The sequence below is a fragment of the Helianthus annuus genome, chromosome 4 (assembly GCF_002127325.2).
Source record: "Helianthus annuus cultivar XRQ/B chromosome 4, HanXRQr2.0-SUNRISE, whole genome shotgun sequence".
NCBI classification, from domain to species: Eukaryota; Viridiplantae; Streptophyta; class Magnoliopsida; order Asterales; family Asteraceae; genus Helianthus; species Helianthus annuus.
This window is the reverse complement of record NC_035436.2, coordinates 12,317,091-12,336,719: the sequence shown is the minus strand read 5'-3', so window position 1 is coordinate 12,336,719 and position 19,629 is coordinate 12,317,091. Positions and strand designations below refer to the sequence as shown.

At 35.9% G+C, this 19,629-nt stretch overlaps 1 protein-coding gene across 1 annotated transcript; it reads right to left on the bottom strand.

The window, feature by feature from the left end:
* Positions 1-1,771: 1,771 nt before the first annotated feature.
* On the bottom strand, positions 1,772-5,427 carry LOC110935770 (stromal cell-derived factor 2-like protein). The gene is made up of 6 exons (XM_022178118.2): positions 4,988-5,427; positions 3,642-3,782; positions 3,355-3,495; positions 2,503-2,552; positions 2,232-2,361; positions 1,772-2,032 (listed from the first exon to the last, which is right to left on the bottom strand). The coding sequence occupies exons 1-6, from the start codon at positions 5,087-5,089 to the stop codon at positions 1,949-1,951; spliced, it is 648 nt and encodes a 215-aa protein (XP_022033810.1). The 5' UTR covers positions 5,090-5,427; the 3' UTR covers positions 1,772-1,948.
* Positions 5,428-19,629: the final 14,202 nt, after the last annotated feature.

Sequence of the window (19,629 nt, the reverse complement as noted above, 5' to 3'; positions counted from 1 at the left end):
TTATAGTGTTGTTTTCTCTGTTTTTTAAAGTATATTTTCTTTTAAATCAAAATTGGAAGTCAAATTTTGTGCGACTGAGTTATAAATAAAACTAAAATAAGGAACAACTCTATAGAGCGAAAAAAGACCTAAACAGTTAATCCAAACAATTTTGGCCAGTATGGCCAACTCAGCCAATCATCTGGTTTGGTTTAGTTTATTCAAAAATCATAGTTACTGGTTTGGCTCATTAACCCCATCAAAACTGGCTGAACAAGATCGTGAACGCCCCTAAAAGTTATGCATACAAGAAGAATGGCGTACTGACCTTCAAACAACTTGGAAATGTAGTTGGCTCAGTGAGAATCTAGTTTGATCCAACTGGCTAAAACCAACCACGAAATGACTACATAATCGTTCTGATTGGGTCTATTTGCTCTTAAAAGATATTTGTTGACGTTTGAGGATGTTTTATATTAGACACATGTAGGAACGCCTATGTTAAGAGTTCATCATCCGCAACGGTCTACTTCGGTCCAAATTGGGATTTCAAACTCTAAATTGTATCCCAAAGACTCAACTACACGAGTAACGTCTTAATCTATTGTAGCGGCATGTTTCGATAAACCACATTTAAACCTTAAACCCAACCCTAGTTAAAAAATCAAATAATTGAACTTTCGAAGTTGCAAGAGAAGACACGAGGACCAAGCAGTCCCATCATTACTAGTTAAACCCCAAGCAGTCCAATTGATGCACAACAAACCGATGAGGAGATTGGTTTCCGGTTTAACTAGTCCGACCATCCAGTCCATTCACAACTTTAAAGATTATAAAAACTTAGTATGAGATTTCGGGCAGAAAAACGTCTCCAGTTCATTAAAAATAAAAAGCTTTCTACAAACTATATCACAGATGACTCATGATTCGACCAACACTTTTCAAAGTTGTTCTAATCCACTATTCAAGTTTAGTGGCCTAAACCTAAATCATCCTCTTGCACTCAAAATTTTTTTTGTCAGGTATGTCGTAAGTCATCGGATTTTGGTTTGATGGTCAAGGAGTTTTGCTTTAAGGCTTTCCTCCGGTGGAGATCTCAGGTTCGATCCTTGGCAAGGTGCACTTCATAAATTTCTGGAACACCCTCTTGGCGAGATTCGAACTTTGGGTTAGAAGGGGTTAGCTACATCCTAACCGTTGTGTTGTACTAAAAAAAGATACGCTTTAATATCTATTCAAGTACTTTGTAACTTAGTTATATGTGCCAATATGGGCTAACTCACTTGGTAGAGACTCTTTTCTCTTAAAGGGAGGTCTTGGGCAGTGTTTTGAAAACCAAACCAAACCGGACATGTCGGTCGAACCAGTTGGACCAGGAACCGGGAGTTTGACCAGTCCTGGTCAGGGTATGGGACCAGATGTGCAGCAAACCGGCGGTGGGACCGGCGACCAGACCGTAAAACTATCCTGTTCAACCAGATTTTTTTAAGGGGTTGAATCGATTGGACCAGTGAACCAGTAAGTCAACTGGTTCGACGTCCGGTCTTGTTTTAAAAACATTGGCCTTGGGTGTCATAAGACTGAACGTTAACACCTTCCTTATTGCTTTACAATTCTCATCAACAAATTTTAAAACAAACTAAAAAAAAAAATCATCAATAAATTAAATGTAAATACACTGTCAAAAGTGGTTTCAAACCTCTTATTAACTTCTTACTTTTATTAACAAAATCATTATTTAACCTTTTATAGACTCTTAATAAAGTTACATAGCACACACCAACAAAACGAGTTGTCGAGAAGCAATAATTGTCTCAAAAGGCCCCAAAATCTGGTATACGTATGACATGCTTTTAAGTGTTCTATTTCACTTATAAAAATTAAAACCTACACATAATATGTGACCAATAACATAGAAACTACCGCAAGATCTAGAAAAGTTACTGTGTTACATTAAATCTCGATTCATTCATTTGCTCTCGGAAACTGGTAGATAGACACCCTCCACGGCCAACCAAACATTGTCCGCACGTTTCTCTCTCACGCCACAAACCTATATAACAAATAAAGAAAGTATGTAAAAGTTTGAAATCGCCACTCATGTTTCGTTTGCGTACATTGTTTTATGTATTTTACAAGTGAGACCCCTTGAAGATAAAATCGAAACCCAAATCGACATATTTATAAGTAAATAGCTTTGAAATTGCCACCTTTAGAAAAACTATGATTAGTCATACGGATATGACACTAACCTCTTGTTGACCGCCAGCGATACGGCTGTATTTCTTATCATGGCTGTGTAGATATCCGCTTGTGTCGACATGGAGAAGCCTTATTCTCTGATCTTGTCTCCAAGTTTTTCCTTTTCCCTCAATTTCAAGTCTAAAGATATCATAGTAAAATCAACCAATAATCTCAATAAGTTTCACACATGTCTTAAACATACTTTCTCTTGATTTTGAACAGTTAGGAATCTCACAAACTTAAACGAAAATATAAGTGAATGATCGTAATAGCTCTTACCTCCAGTAATCTCCTGTATCTGAATTCCCATCATCTCCAAAGCAACTCACCTGCACAAAACCTCTCGCGCTTATAATTTATACCAATCATACAAAGCTAAACGTATCATATTATCTAATCACATAATCATTGTTAATAAAGTCTTTAAGAAAGAATACATGTAGCTAGGGCTGCAAACGAACAGAACGAACACGAATCTGTTCGTGTTCGTTCGTTAAGGAAATATATATGTTCAAGAACTGTTCATGAACACTTACCGAACGAGATTTTATGTTCGTGTTTGTTTGTTAATTTTAGGCGACGAAGGTTCATGAACACAAATGGAAACAAATGAACACAAATGAACACAAACAAGCGTTCATGAACCGAATATATAATATATTGATACGTCTTAAATATTTTATTTTGTTGAAATTTTGGGTTATTTAAATAAAATATAAAAACTAAAAACATTAATGAACTATTGGAACACAAACGAACATGTTACCGAACATTCACGAACATAAATCAACGAACGCGGCCTCGGTTCCTGTTCGTTCATTTAACTAAACAAACGAAATTTCTTGTTCGTGTCCGTTCATTTATTAAACGAACGAACTTCCCATAGAACGGTTCACGAACTGTTCGCTGAACGTTCAGTTCATTTGCAGCCCTACATGTAGCACATATATTGTCCAAAGGGTCCCTTAGCCACACTTTGAGTGTTACTTGGTTTACTAAACTTTACATGGAGAAAAAAGGATTTTTAGAGCCGGGGGTCTCAGTGAGATCAGCCTTACTACCCTTTGTTGTTGTGTTAATTACAAGCACATATTATTTGAAAAAGAACAAGCAAAAGGCCAATCAACAAACCTCTAGATTGCCTGATATTGGTGAAGCATGCAAGTGGCTATGAAGCCATCTCCTGGTTTTCATGTGTTGCAATCGAATAATGCTTCCGCCTTTTATATTATCTCCTTGTTTTGCTGATGTTTCCGGCATAGGTCTCACAATCTAGTTATGTAAGAGATCATATTAATAAAATAATTAGAAACCCCACATCAAATCACAGTTATACTATAAAACTTAATCATGTCATTCAAAGTTTCAAACATATCAAACTGGGTTGGGTATATAAAGTATAAACAACATTAACATACCCAATAGCTATTGGCATCATCTACATTAGGAAAGCCTGTAACAGATTGCTGACCACTGCCTGATCCATATGGCACATCGTGTGAATGCAGTCGAAATCTTGTCTTTTCATGCATCAGCTTGAGTACCGACCCATAAGTAATCTGAAGTATATATGATTTGCAATAAATGAGCATAAATGAAAGGTATACAACGTCCCAAAAAAAGTACTTACAAGAACGAAAAAGAAAGTTGGTTCCTTTTAAAGTTTACTCACCATTTTACTAGCTCCTATTTTCCGATCATTACATCCTAAAGAATTCATTCTTTATAAAAGGGACTATGAAACAACTTACAGTTGAATTAAAAACAAACAAAAGTGTATATCGTAAGCAATCCTTAATATCATGTTAGGTAAAATACGTACCAATAAAGCTATACCCTAAAAGAGTAAGTGAGTAACACTACACTAGTCTCACTTTGCTAGTTTAAGAACACGATATCAACATTCACATGTGTAAATCAATAATATTCACAAATCATATATATCAAATTTACACACACCGCATCTAAAATGGCAAGAAAATCTAACCCAATATGGTTTATTGCGTTTCAAATCTAGAAAAAAAATCCATGGACTTCGACACTTCGTTACCAAGTTTACGTCATTTTTCTTTTCTAGTTCCAACTTCACCACAAACTTTCATATAGTTATCAATTTTTTTCTCAAGAACTTTAAGGTCTAAACAAATGTGGTCCATTTGACCTTGAGAGATCACAATTTTTTTCACCTCACAGACAGGAAAGAGTCTATCCATCCACAAACCGACCACATATCCAAAGAATCAAGTCTTCTTACTTATTACTGTCCAAATCAAGAAAAAAAATCCGATAAACTGAATAAATAGAACTAGTCATGACTTTTGAGTTTTAATGTTAATCATACAACTTTTCTGATTGAATGTTCTGTTGATCAAGTTACAAAACTTAACACCAGCATTCTAATAATCTAACATGCTTATCACTTGTCAAAAAAAGTTAGCAAAAAACTGATCAACATCCGCTAAAAACACTATACAATTGACAATTCTCAGCAAAACTGAAGCAAAAAAGCAGTTAACCTAGGTCAAATTCCAACCTATCAATGTTAATACTCCAAACAAACCTATAAACTTCAATAATAGCATTCTGATAATCTAACATGTTTATTACTTGTCAAACAAGTTGGAAATCTACAAACACTACACTATTCATACCAAAACTGAAGCAAAAATTCAGTAACCTAGGTCAAACTTCAACCTATCAATATCAAGCCTCCAAACATATCAACAAACTCAAACAATATCAGATCTTACAACAAGCAAACTACCTCAACACCTTCAGAAGTAGCCGCATACACAGGAGTCGACGTATACTCCGAATCTAGGGTTAGAAACAGGAAAACAGCGAGTCCGAAGAACGAAACCGCCATCACAAGTAATAATCCAATGAACCAGGTCCGTTGCCAAAAAGGTAAATCTAGATCCGATTCCGATGACGGACCGATCGTCTCTCTGTAAATGATCCGAGTCGGTGCCGCACGTGAGTCACGTGACGCCGGAGAATTGGACGAACCGGTGCGTCTTCGAGTGACGTTGCTGTTGTTGTTGCTGCTGCTGCTGTGTTGCGGTTGGCCTGACGGAGGAGCCACGGCTGAATGTTTTCTCCGGTCGGATCCTCCGGCGGGAGTTCCGGCCTCCGGCGAGTGTGTATGTGTGTGAGTGTGTGTGCGTGCTGCAGGGATTCGATTTGGAATTTGAGATTTGTTGTTTGTGAAGTTTCTTCTTCAATGAGGTGACACGTTGGTGGCGTGTTTTGAACGAATGGTGTTTCGCCACGTGGATGGTACGGTACAGGTGGAGTGCTGATTAGGATTGATCTTTTTTATTTAGGTTTTCAAATAGTCCATTTTAGTATTTTACTTGTTAACTTTGAATTTAACACACAAATTATTCTAGCTATTAAATCATGTGTAATGAATAAAAATGAAATACAAATGTGTAACATATAAAATGCTTTAACCTAAGAAGTGAAGGGATTTTTTTTCTTTACCGTTTAAAAATGATATTCAATTGTAAAATATAAAAAAAAGGAAAATTGGTATTTAATAAACCAACCTTTAACCAGTTGGTAAATAATAATCCAATCTACAGAATTGGTATATAATAATCCTACCTATCAATATGTTGGTACTCAATGAACTCCTGTTAATTTTTTTTAACTGAAGTTAGTTTTTAAGTTTTATTTATTACACAAACAGTCACTGTAGTTATAAGTTACTAGTTTTAAGTTTTCTTTATTACACAAACAGTCCCTGTAGTTATAAAAAATCATAAAAATCCTAAAAAATAAAAAAAAATTCTAAAAAATCAAAAAAATTCTAAAAAAATCAAAAAAATCTTAAAAAATAAAAAAAAATCTAAAAAATTCTAAAAATCCTAAAAAATCAAAAAAATTCTAAAAAATCATAAAAATTCTAAAAAAATCAAAAAAAAAATCTTAAAAATTCTAAAAAAACAAAAAAAAATCTTAAAAAATCAAAAAAATTATAGAAAAACCTAAAATACATACAAGCACAGGCTTCTCTTCTCAAACTGATACACACAAGCATGCCCCTCTTCCCTCTCATCTCACTCTTGATTACATAATAAACAAACACAGAGGCTTCATTCCTCTACTTGTGACAAAAACCCAAACCAAACACTAACTCGGTCCACCCCCTCCCTCGCCGGCCGGTGAAACCGGTGGTTCTTTCCGTCGGTGGAACCCCCCCCCCCCCTCTCTCACACGTGCAGATCTGAAGCAAAAGGAGAGCCACCGCACACAGCGGCGGCACGGTATCTCGGCGGTGACGGGTGGCGAAAGATGATGCGGTTGATGTTCGGTTCGTTTTATTTCAGGTCAGTTTGGTCACGTAGTGGCGAAAGATGACGGCGGCACGGTATCTCGGCGGAGCCACCGCACACGGCGGGGATGATGATCATTTTGTTGATGGTGATGATTCTTTGGTACATGATGAAAGATGATGCGGTTGATGTTCGGTTCGTTCAGCTTCAATTCAGGTGCACATCAGCAGGTTCGGGTCACGGCTCAGTCACCGGACGATTCGGGTTTTATTTCGGGTCAGTTTGGTCACGTAGTCGTCTCGGTTCAGTTTGGTCACGTAGTCGTCTCGGTTCCGGTAAGAGTTGGAACATTATTCGTTTAAAACTTCAGTTTATTTCAAAAATCAGAATCTGATTTGGGTTTGTTTGTTTAAGTTTCATTTTAGTTTTGTATAAATCGTATATAAATCGTATAAATATTTAATGCTTCATTGATTGTTGCGTTTTGAATATTATATCGATAACTAGTGTTGTCGTATATAAATCGTATAAATATTTAATGCTTCATTTATGATTTTTTAGATTTTTTTTTTATTTTTTAGATTTTTTTTGATTTTGTAGAATTTTTTTTTATTTTTTAAGATTTTTTTTTGATTTTTTTAGAATTTTTATGATTTTTTAGAATTTTTTTGATTTTTTAGGATTTTTATGATTTTTTTATAACTACAGGGACTGTTTGTGTAATAAATAAAACTTAAAACTAGTAACTTATAACTACAGGGACTGTTTGTGTAATAAATAAAACTTAAAAACTAACTTCAGTTAAAAAAATTAACAGAAGTTCATTGAGTACCAACATATTGATAGGTATGATTATTATTTACCAATTCTGTAGGTTGGATTATTATTTACCAACTGGTTAAATGTTAGTTTATTAAATACCAATTTTCCTAAAAATCATGATTTTACAGTAGTAGAGTAATTATAATTACTAATTACTAGAGTGAGTAATTATAATTACTATACAAAATTACATAATTATTGTATTAGTGTAAAATCATGATTTTTTTTTGAATGTAGAACTAAAATACGTGCTTAATAAGTAAGGAAAAACATTAAAAAAAACAAAATCACTCATTCACTTTTTACATTAAAGATATATGTTGATCTATTTGTAAAATAACTTAACCCATTAAATTATTACCTAAATATTTATGCAAAATATACGTAAAGTAAATGGGTTAGATTGTGGTACAAATGAGTCTTAACGTATAAATTGGGCTTAACATGAGAAGTGAAGGGTACATTTTTTTTTTAATTTTTCCCATCTTTTTAGTCCCCATAATCTAAAAAAAATCTTGTTTGTACGCTATTACCATAGAGTAATGTGTATAAAAACGTTTTTTTGTTTTCATTTTGCAATTAAACAAAGATTATTTCATTTCTCATGTTAATATCTATTTGTATTTGATCCTTACACAAAGTAAATTGTTTACATTTTTCTAATGTTCGCAAAGAGAAATTATTTAATCTTCTATGTGAATTATGTTATATCTATTCACATACATTTTTTTTTATAATTTGTTCTAGTTGTTAAATTTTAAAATATATAAAAGTTTGACGTAGTAATATTTTTTGGGGGTATTGGATTATAATAATTCCAAGTTTCACTGGTTGGCCGGTAATAATTCCAACTTCAAAACTTGCCTACAACAGTCCCAACTTGTAAGATTTTGGCCACCAATGATCCTTGTCTAACTGGGTTAGTTAAATATCACGTGGTAGGTGACATGTTTAAAAACTAAAATGTTGGATGCCTATGTGGATGTTGATGTGTTTAAAGACTACAACACATATTCACTCACCGCTATTTATTAACATTTTAACCCTAATTTAACACAATCTCTGAAACGTCGACATCATCGTCTTCAATAGGCTGCCCAAACAAAAACCCTAAATTCTTCAAAGTCGACCTGGATGGAAACGTCTACTATAATCATGATATGCTTGCAATTCTACAAGTAGTAAGCCGTAAACAAGATCGAATTGGGAAGGAGTTTTATGGTTGCCCTCTCCAGCCTGTAAGTTTTTCCTTAAAGATTCTCCTTCTAACTTATTAATTTCATTGACGATGTGTTTATTTTGTAATCTGATTAGAGAGTGCACTACAAAAATATTTTTTGTGGAAAGGAGATTTGGAGAATGTCTTTAAGAACACATCTATGGTAAACAATCCAAGTTATGAAGGTTTGAAGATGAAAAATTTGAAGTTACAAAACAAGATATTAGAAGAGGAGAATAGAAAGCTGAGACAGAGGCTTTCGATGGAAAACTACAAGTGGAATTTACATTGTGTGTTAGGTTTTGTAATAGTTATGGTAATATGGTGGGTTTTAAGTCGCAAGATTTAATATTTAGGTTTTGTAATAGTTATGGGAGTATGTTGTTATGTAATGCTTATTGCATAATGTCACACCCCCAAAATCCACACGCGGAGTACCACCGCTTGGAGGCGTGACATGACCAGGATCAAGCCACCAATTATATCAAACATAGCATTTAATAGTAACCATAGACATAATTGATGTTCAAAACCAAACGTTGTATATGTAGCGGAAGCATTAAACGTAAAACCCATAACATAAGTATCAATGTGTGAATGTAAAAGTGTTTAATAAGCATTCACATGTTCTTGTCCACAACGACCCGCTTCTCCTCTGGTGCAAGCTCCAAGTATACCTAAGGTCCTGCAAGGCATGCAGCAAATAATCAACAAACTAGTTGAGCGAGTTCACAGAAAGTAAGTTCATAACATAGTGCATAAGTTTAACTAGTGGGGGCTTCCCATACTAGTGTGTACTAAAGGTGGGGGCTTCCCAAACCTTGTGTTCATATTACTGGTGGGGGCTTCCCATGTTTATCCTGGCTAATGAGGGCTTCTCATTAACGGTACTTACTAGACTAACTTCCGACCATGTGTTCTTCTTTACCGAGAACAGGAAAACGTACAGGGTCACGTAGGCTTTACGTGACGTGCCCTTCCCCGAGGACATGGTACGCGTGGGGGCTACGTAGGCTTTACGCAGCGTGGCCTTCCGACCCGGAAGCCAGTAGATGGTATTAGGTTACGTAGGCTTTACGTAACGTGTCCTCCCGACCCGGGAGACAAATGGCAAACATACTGGGTTACGTAGGCTTTACGTAACGTGTCCTGACTAACCTGAGGACGATGGTCTATAGCCTAGAGAATGCGTAAGTACGAGTAATCATTCCATATTCAACATATCCAACCCAATTCCCAACCCGGGAATCCCATGCCTTGGCTGTGTGAACTCACCTTGGTTTGCTCGGCAGATACACAAAGAGTATAGTTAAGCTAGAAATGGTCAACCACGTCCTATCATGGTTATTAATCAAGTCAGGTTTTGACTAAGGTAGTACACGTATGCATCACATCAACTAACACGTTACTATCACGTATGCATGTGAGCAGGTAGGAGCATAGCATTAACATTCATGTGCGATCCAATGTCTAAGCCCGAAAGGTAATCCGCCCAAATAACATATCAGCCCAAATAACATATCGGCCCAAATACCATATCGGCCCAAACAGATAAGCAGCCCAATAACATAACAGTCATAAGATTGGGCCCGTGACAGTGTAGGCCCAAAACAGTGGATATGCAAAGATGGTCTCGAGTCGCAACGGGGATCTCGAGTCGCAACAGCTGAATACGAGTCGCAACGGGTGGTCTCGGCTCATCATGGTTTGGTTACGAGTCGCAACCTGACTCGCAACCATGATTGCGGCTCGTGCTGCTGTGTCGGTGTGATGTTTCGAGTCGTAATTGGAGGTACCGACTCACAACCGTGCGTGTGTACTGGTTTCCTGATTTCATGCAATTCAGTTATACACATTTATGCCATCAATTATCAGTTTCCAAAATTCAATCACTAACAGTTTCTATCCGGGAACTTTTTAGATCAAACAGGGAAAATCAACGCTAATCCTTATGAACCCTAGCACCAAATATATGAACAATTAAACTAACAGAACATGATATCCGGGTTAACATCTATTCGGTTTCACATTTACCATACCATTCGATACCTATGAAACTATAACCGGTTAACAAGCATTCGGTTAACATCAATCCAGAAACAAATCCGATTTACATGCACATAAGAATCACATATATGCATCATAACATCAAACCAAATCATCATCAACATGCCGAGCATATACAACACACATCAATGGATAACATACTAACCGGTTACGAGTAAAGAGGTGTGATCCGAACAAGAGGATGATCGGATGGTCTTGTGCCGTCGGGTCCTAAGCAAGCCGAGAGAGAGAGAGCAAGTAGGGTTTGTTGTGTGTTTTTGTGATTTGTAACAACAATGAGAATCAACCTTTACCAAAAGGTTTTGTGTTTGCGAGTGGGGAGTGGGCCGAGCCCACTCGGCTGCCAGATGGATCCGTGAACAAGGTGTGGCCCAAAAGGCTTGTGTGGCCGGTTAGCCTTGTGCAATCGGGTTTTAGTGTGTGGTTTGGGCTCGTGCAAGACATAACATACACACATAATGCACATAAACATCATAACATTCATTAGCATCAAAGTTTGTAAAATCATAACACGTTCACGTATGTTACACAACGATAGGTCTAAAGTTCGAGTTGTCACATTATCCCCAACTAATTGGAAATTTCGTCCCGAAATTTGGTATGCACTCACTGAGGAAGCTAGGTAAGCTGTATTGTTCACTGGTTTTCCTGGGGTGTCACACATAATGTACTGAAATCTTGTGTTAATGAAAAGTAGTGCTTGTAGCACAATCTTTGTTATAACATAATTTGTGTTATTCAATAAAACTGAACAACACCCTTATGTGAACCTGCACCAAAACTAGACCAAATCGACCAAAACGACCAATATAAAACTGCTGTGAATCTATACCAAAACTCGACCAAAGCGACCAATATGAAACTGCTATCAATCTGAACCAAAACTCGACAAAAAGGACCAAAACGACCAATATGAAACTGCTAGAATCTGAACCAAAACTCGACCAAAACAACCACTATGAAACTGCTGTCAATCTAAACCAAAAAACGTCCAAAACGACCAATATGAAACTGCTGTGAATGTGAACCAAAACTCGAACAAAACGACCAATATGAAACTGTTGTCAATCTGAACCAAAACTCGACAAAAACGACCAAAACGACCAATATGAAACGACTGTCAATCTGAACCAAAACTCGACCAATATTAACATATAGAAACTGGCATTACATAATAAGATGCATTACATTCCAAAATCCACAAACTAAACAACCAAGTTTTCTGCGATAAACTTACTACTACATACCATACACACACTAATACCAAAATCGACAAACTGAACAACAAAAATACATGAACTATAAAGTCATCATGCATCATTAACTACCAAAAGCATACAAAACACATAAATACTAGTACCAACAAACTGCAATATAGGTCTTCATGCTTCACTCCCTTTTCCCTCTTCCCCTTGCATGACCCTTTGTCCTTCCCCGTTGACTAGGACCCTGGGATGGTTGGCTGGAAACTTGTGAGCCTTGACTCATTTGAACTCTTGCTTTCTTTGGCCTTCCCTTGGGTTATTAGAAACACCCTCAGCAGATCTTTTCTTCTCATTTGTGCAGCCCCTCTTATTGTGCCATCTCTCCTCACCATCTGAGTCCTCATAAACTTCTGTATGACCACCACCACCTGACACTGGAACACCACCTTCTTTGTCAACTATATTTCGTATACAATTCCATACCAATTTTTTTGTACTTTCTGCATCTTCCTTGTTAACCTTCTTTATGGCAGCAACTAAATCTCTCCACTCAACATCCTCCTCATCAGAGCCACAACTAAATACCTCTTCAACACTGTTTTCATAACCATCTAAACTAGTATCATCCTCCTCAGATCCAACACTGTATAACTCATATTCAGAATCAGATTCATCTAAACTAAAACCATCCTTATTAGACTCATCTGTTCCTGCAACCTCCTTATCAGACTCATCTTCACCTTCAATTGTAGTCTCCTTAATAGATTTAAGTGCAATTGCAGCCTCTCTATCACATTTTTCTAGTTTTGTGTTTGGGGATTAGGGTTCAAACAAGTTTCTGTGTCAACTGCTGGTGTTGCAACGCTATTGACTTAGAGAACTTGGCTGGGCTTTTAATTGGGCTTGTTACTTGGCTGTTATGGGCTTCTGGTTTATTGGGTTGGGCTTGGGGGTTAGTGGGCTTGTTCATTGGTCCCTGTTGGATGTATAAATCAAGTACTTCACTGGAATTCACAACACTCATCTTCCCCACCTCAATAATATCCCTATCGCTTACAAAACGTCTCAACCCACCATTACCATGTAAAATGCAATAAATACGGAAATCTTTTGATGCATAAGAACCAGTTTCCATCACATAATCAACTAACTCAAAATAAGAAAGCTTATCAATGTCTAACTTTATTAGTTCATGATCACCACTTACATACCACACTAGCAGATTAGCCACTTCAATCGTACCACCATACAATAACTGGACGTTGATGATTTCTGCCATCTAACTCAGAAGGAACAAACGATCGGAGTCAAGAAACCCTAGGTTCAATGATCGAGCCTTTTTTATGGAAGAACGAATCGTCGATTTGTGTTGAGAGGGATTGATTTGAGTGTTAGGTCTTAGTGTAATGATATTGTGAAGACTGAAGTGTTAATTGTGTGTTATAAGTGGTAAAAAGATATGATACACGTCAGCATCCACATAGGCATCCAACATCTTAGTTTTTAAACACATCACCTGCCATGTCACATTTAATTAACCTAGTTAGACAAGGATCATTGGTGGCCAAAATCTTACAAGTTGGGACTGTTGTAGGCAATTTGAAGTTGGGATTATTACCGGCCAACTAGTGAAACTTGGGATTATTAAAATCCAATACCCTTTTTTATGAAAAAAAAAGCATCCGAAAGTGGCTTAAGTCGAACCTAACACCATGTTTGAAGAATTAAGTACCGTCAAAAAAGTAAATTGTAAAGGGAGTGTTCTATAAAAATCAACATTTTATGGTTTATGTTTTAACTTATAATTGATACATGCGCGTCTGCTAGCCCTTCGTCCAACAGACACCAGGCAATGATAAGACTTGGAACCGGTCTTTGGTCGCGTGTCAATTGTTGGAGCCAACAGGTTTTATCCGAACCAGATCATACCCTACCCGACAGTGGTGGATCCAGAAATCTTTTCCAGTGGGTTCACTCTTTTAAGATGCTCCAATTTCATAGAACCAGACACACAAATTTTCAGGTCGGTCGACAATTCGAATTGACTAAGATTCATCACATAATAAAAATACAATATATTGTTAATAAAAACATCGTCAAATTGATAAGACATAAGTGCACAAACTCATTTCGCAAATTCAAATTTTATCGTCATTCGGCAATTCACAAATTCAAAATAAATGCACGACAATTATCAAAAGTTTCAAATCGTAATACAGTTTATCAGAAATCAAATCTCAAAACAAATGTTAAAACCCTAGAATCTTACAAGCACCTACAATAGGGTGAAACCCGAGAGGATTGCTCATGACGAACGGAACACGATTGTAGGTCCCTGTAATCCCGTATGGATCGTAACAAGACTGTTAATCTACCAAGGGTGCGAAATCCCCTTGATAAACCTTCGAACCAGAAACAAGATTATTAGACGAAGAACACGAACACAATTCAATCAATCTGGTCTTCTATTGATAATCCAACACAAATGTTTACAATTAATTCAAGACCACTCGAAATCTCCTAGCCACTCTCTATAGATTTCGAACTCCTATCTCTGTTTTCTCTAAGTGTCTATTAACTGGCTTTTAAAGTGTCTAACCTAAACCCTAATGCATTATGCTGTTTGATGTGTGTAAAATGCAACATATAAATTACATCAAATAAGGCATAAAAGTAACCCTTTTTTAGTACTAATGTTGGAAAAAGTGTGTTTTTGTCTTCCCTTTTTAGTACTAATCTTTTGCACTTTTTAATTGGTTTTGTATTAATGACTTTAATTCCTAGTTTCTTATGTTGAAGGTGATTCTTCCTTATCGTTTGTCCGTGGTGTCTTGGTTTTATTTTACTGTCTATATAAAATAAAATATTTTCACCATTCATATCTCCACGGTCTATATGGAGGTATGTTGGCTACCTGGTCGTGGGTTAAGGGAACGGTTTGGTAAGAGTCTTGCCATTGTTCAGTGTATAGATCCTGCAAAGGACCTGGGTCAAATTTAGTAGGACATCCTTCAATACCCACCGGTATTGGATGGCGGGGGTCCAAACTCTTTGATCCCCTCATAAGTTAAACTACTATTAAAACTTTAAGCTAGCTACTTAGGACTGTATCCCTGTTGACTCAGACTACTTAGCTGAGGGTAATGTCGCCTTCAAAAGAGGGGCCTACCACATTATGCATTAATAACTTAATTAATTATCTTTCAATAATCCGACCCTTTAGGATTGTATCCTTGCTGACTCAAACTACTGGGTTGAGGGTAACGTCGCCTTCAAAAGAGGGGCCTACTACAATAACTAAGATAATCTCTTAAACAAGTGCAAAATTGCGAAAATAAACAAAGGTTACACTACACACGAGTCGGATCCAAGTGATTCATCTTGTCTATCTGTTTTATTTTTATTTTTATTTTCAGCATTTTAGTTAGTTTTATTTTTCTAGTTTAAAAACCTTTTTCTAAAATTTTGATTTGATTAGACGTTGAGGATAAACCGGTACTAAAAGCTCTTGTGTCCTTGGACGACCTCGGTATCTTACCAACACTATACTACGTCCACGATGGGTGCACTTGCCCATATGTGTGTTTAGTGTTAGTAAATATCGTGTTTTATAAATTTAAAACTTGGCTAAAAAAAGTGTAAAAGGGCTTAAAATATATACCTAAAACATATTACACTTAACGCACATCACTGTTTATATAGGACAATCATGTTTGCATACTGGGCTTTGGTTTGGGCTAGGCCATTCTCCAAGCCCATTACAATAATTAACTTACTAACCAATAATGCTAAGCCCGATACAAAATATCCAAAGACTAATTAATCAAACTATTAAGCTGTTGTCACAGAACATGCACTAACAAACTCCCCCTTGACAATAGCTTCATAGTGTAACTTTGTCTTCAAACATCTTGCGGTCTTTTGGTCTTTGGATAGCCTCAACTACACAGTTTCTGACATCAACAGACTCCCCCTTAGCTGATGCTTCCAATCTCCAAAACTTTCATTCATTGTAGATCAGTGAACTAGCAATCTTTGGTTTAGCAAGTAAACTTTAACTCTTTCATATCTCTTTCTTTCTGCAATGTAGTAGAAGGATCCTACCATGCATCTTCACACATTCTTTACTTCACTCTTAATCTGAACTTTACTTGGATTCTGCACTTCATTTTGATAACTGCATCAATCTGTTTAGAAAACAAGCAAGTATCTCGAAAAACCATTAGTCTTTTTCACATTTAAAGATAAACCAATATTTTATCTTCGTTTACAAAAACAACTACCTGTCAATTCAAAATGGAAGTCTTTTAAAAAGAAAATATTTTTTGGAATTTTTGATATTTTTCAAAACAAACTAAACAAAACAAACTAAACTAATACTCAAAAATATCTACAGTATCATCTTTTTGTGAGAATCATGTGCAAGAAGATCATATCAACAAAATCAAACTGTTTTCACACTATTAGATAATTTTTTATATAATTTTTCATGAAAAGCAGTCCAAAACGATTACCAGTATGTTTGTCCACTTAAACAAAATGCATGAACATTTCAAGTACCATTACCGTATGATACGTTAAGGTAATATTATTTCTGATATATTAGTGTATCCCACTTCAGGATATACCCCGCGATCCAGGTATGCACAAAGATTCATCGTAGTAGGTGAGTATACTAAATTCGTTCGTTTTGTTTTTCAATGTTTAGATAATTGGTGATCAGGTCAGTACTTCCGTACAGCAAAGAGACCAAAATATCCAACGAGGGCTAAGACAAATACCATTTTTTGGTACGATTTATGCATTTTGCACATTTGAATGACTCTCTAGGAGAGCTTCTTCATTTTCAGGGTTTTGACGTTTTTAGCTCCTTTAAGATATCCTGGTTGTGCCTAGGTCAGCATGTATCTGGATGCAGCAGAAGGACAACCCTGATATCCCCAGATGAAATAACAGTATAGAGACCCAAAACCTCAGAATTTGGCAATCTATCAACGCAAGATTTAAGGTAATTAAACCATACACCACTGATGTGTTCCTCGCTCATACTCAGTGTATTTAAGTTTATATCACATTGGTAAGTTGGTACATCATATGATGAAGCTGCTATCACACTTAAACAATTTAATTCATTTTTCAGTGTGACAGTCTAACTTGCTGATGTACTATCATTTCTTCTTTTTCACACCATGAAAACTCATTTTTGATTTTCAATTTTTTTACGTTTTTCATTTTTCAATGTTTTTGGATTTTTAAAATTTTATAACTTACTCCCTCTAAACACACGCACTACCTATACTCTTTTTGGTTTAGAGGAATTTCTCCCCCTAAATTTTTGTTTTCATGGAGTAAGTTTCAAAACCACAAATTTAAATACAAACAGTCTCCCACCTTAAATCTAACAAAAGTTTTTCACGTTTAAAGTATAGAATAATCAAAACAATCACAAAAGTAAATAGTTCGTTACCCATGTTAACCTACTATTCACCTCAGATGCTTTAAAGGAATAACCACTGTTGAACACATCAACAGTCCTTCTTGGTCATCCTGCACAATCTCAACAACTCAGTTAGGCTTGAGAACCCAAGCCCTGATAGTCTTGGGTTGTCCAGATTCATCCATTACAGGAACATCCATCCAATATCCATCACTCCTAACTGGAGTCTTGGATTGCGTACTCGTTGTTGAACAAGATTGATAATTTCCACTAGGTCTTTGATTGTGAGAGTTCCAATAAACTCTCGGATTTTCTGACCTTTGAAAATTATTATCTTGATACCTTCTTCTCCCATTATTATACCATGAATTTTGAAAAAAAAATTGGATGTTGATGAACATTTGAGTTACTAAAACTCATATATTCGTGCCTTCTTTGAAAATTTTGATTACCAGTAGTTTGGTATCGATTTTGATATCCAAAATTTCTATTTTGACTCTGAAACCGATTTGATTTACCACTGTAATAACTAAATTGTGGAGAAATACTTCTTGGTCTATCAAATCTTTTCGAAGTTGAAGGTTTAGATTGAAATTCAGGTTTCTTTGTCTGACAACTTGTTTTTACACTATTGTTTGACCCAACCGGATTCCCATCCTTAATCTCATCAACTTTTTGTTTACCTTTCTTCAAAGGACAACAACTCGAAACATGTCCTTTGTTGTGACATCTAAAACAGGATATTTTCTTATAAGTTTTATTTTTATTTGATCCCTTTTTAAATGTTTTAGACTTGTTGTCTTTAATATCCTCATCCAATTTATGAGGTGTACTGTTAGACTCTACAGATTCTTTCAAAGAAACTGGACTATTTAGCAAGTCCATAGCTATCGGATCCACTACTACTTGTGCAGTGGTTACAAAATCAGTTAGCTCATCTCCATTTGGTAGAAAAGAGTAGTCTTGATTTTCAGAAGATGAAGGTTTAGTAAACCCCACCCCTGTTTTATCATTACTCCTTTTTAAACCTTTTTGAATATGAGTCCTGACTAACGAAGAATTTCCAAATTTGTCTAATTTACCCTGAAGTTCTACAATTTTGGCTTGTGCATCAGCCAATTCTGTGCACTTTTCCTTAAGCTCGTTAGTCACTTCTTTCATAGTTTCACGAGCCAAATCAATGATCTGTAACTGTTCATTGATTTTGCTTGTTAAAGTGCTAATTTCCTGTTCATTTGATTTGATTTTGTTTAAACAATTTGACTCTCGTGTAATCAAAAGAACATTTGACTCTTTTAACTTTTCTAATTCAGCTAACAGGATTTTGTTTTGCTCCGATAGTCTGTTAACCTTACTTTGTAGTTCAGTGCAATTATGACATGTATGACTTACAGATTCTGAAGATATCTTCACTTCTGCTGCAAGTCCATTCACATCATTCAAGCCCTTTGAAACTTCAGCATCCTTCTTCTCAGCATTTTCCTTATCAGCTTTCTGCTTTTCTTCTACCTCAGCACCTACTTTTCCTATCTTCACAGCTGCAAGCTCAGCTACACAAGCTTGATCACATGTATTCAATCTTGAAGGAATCTGATAGCGTTTTTCCAAAGCTTCCCATAGATCTCTAGAAGTACCATATTTCGTGAAGACATATTTAATGCCCTCAGGCAAGGACATATTTATCACTGCTAAAGCTTTCTTCTCAGCATCAACCATAAGTTTCTTAGAATCATCCATCTTGTCATAAGAAATAACTTTAACCCTTCCTTCAACACGACGTGTAGGAGCTACATATCCATCTATCATACAACACCACATTCTGGTGTCTTCACTTTTCACAAATCCCTCAAACTCCTCTTTCCGGGCTGAATATTCTTTAACGTTTCTCAGCTTTGGCCAATTCTTAACAGTCGCACTGACCTTCTCCATTTTAGTCATCATGCAGCGTAAAGTTTAAATGGACTTTGGTAACCTGTGTCAAAATCCAAATCTAACTCGATTGCTGGTCCTTGTCTAGCTTTGACCGAAACCGTAATGATAATATCGTACAAAAAATTTTCGATGACTCAAACCCTTTGCAGCACACACGAACCAGCTTCTGAACTGCACGTCAAAAACCTGTCAAATCTTTACCACAAACTAAACAAACCCCCCTTTTTATTTTTATTTTTATAAGTAGAATATATATTATATATGTTTTTTTTATTTAGTAAAACTTATTATTATTATTATTATTATTATTATTATTATTATTATTATGTATTATAAAAACCAAATGATTATTCAATGATTAACAATAATTATAGTTTTATTAAAAACCTAATGATTATTATTATTATTATAAATATTATATTAATAAAACTCTAATATCACGTG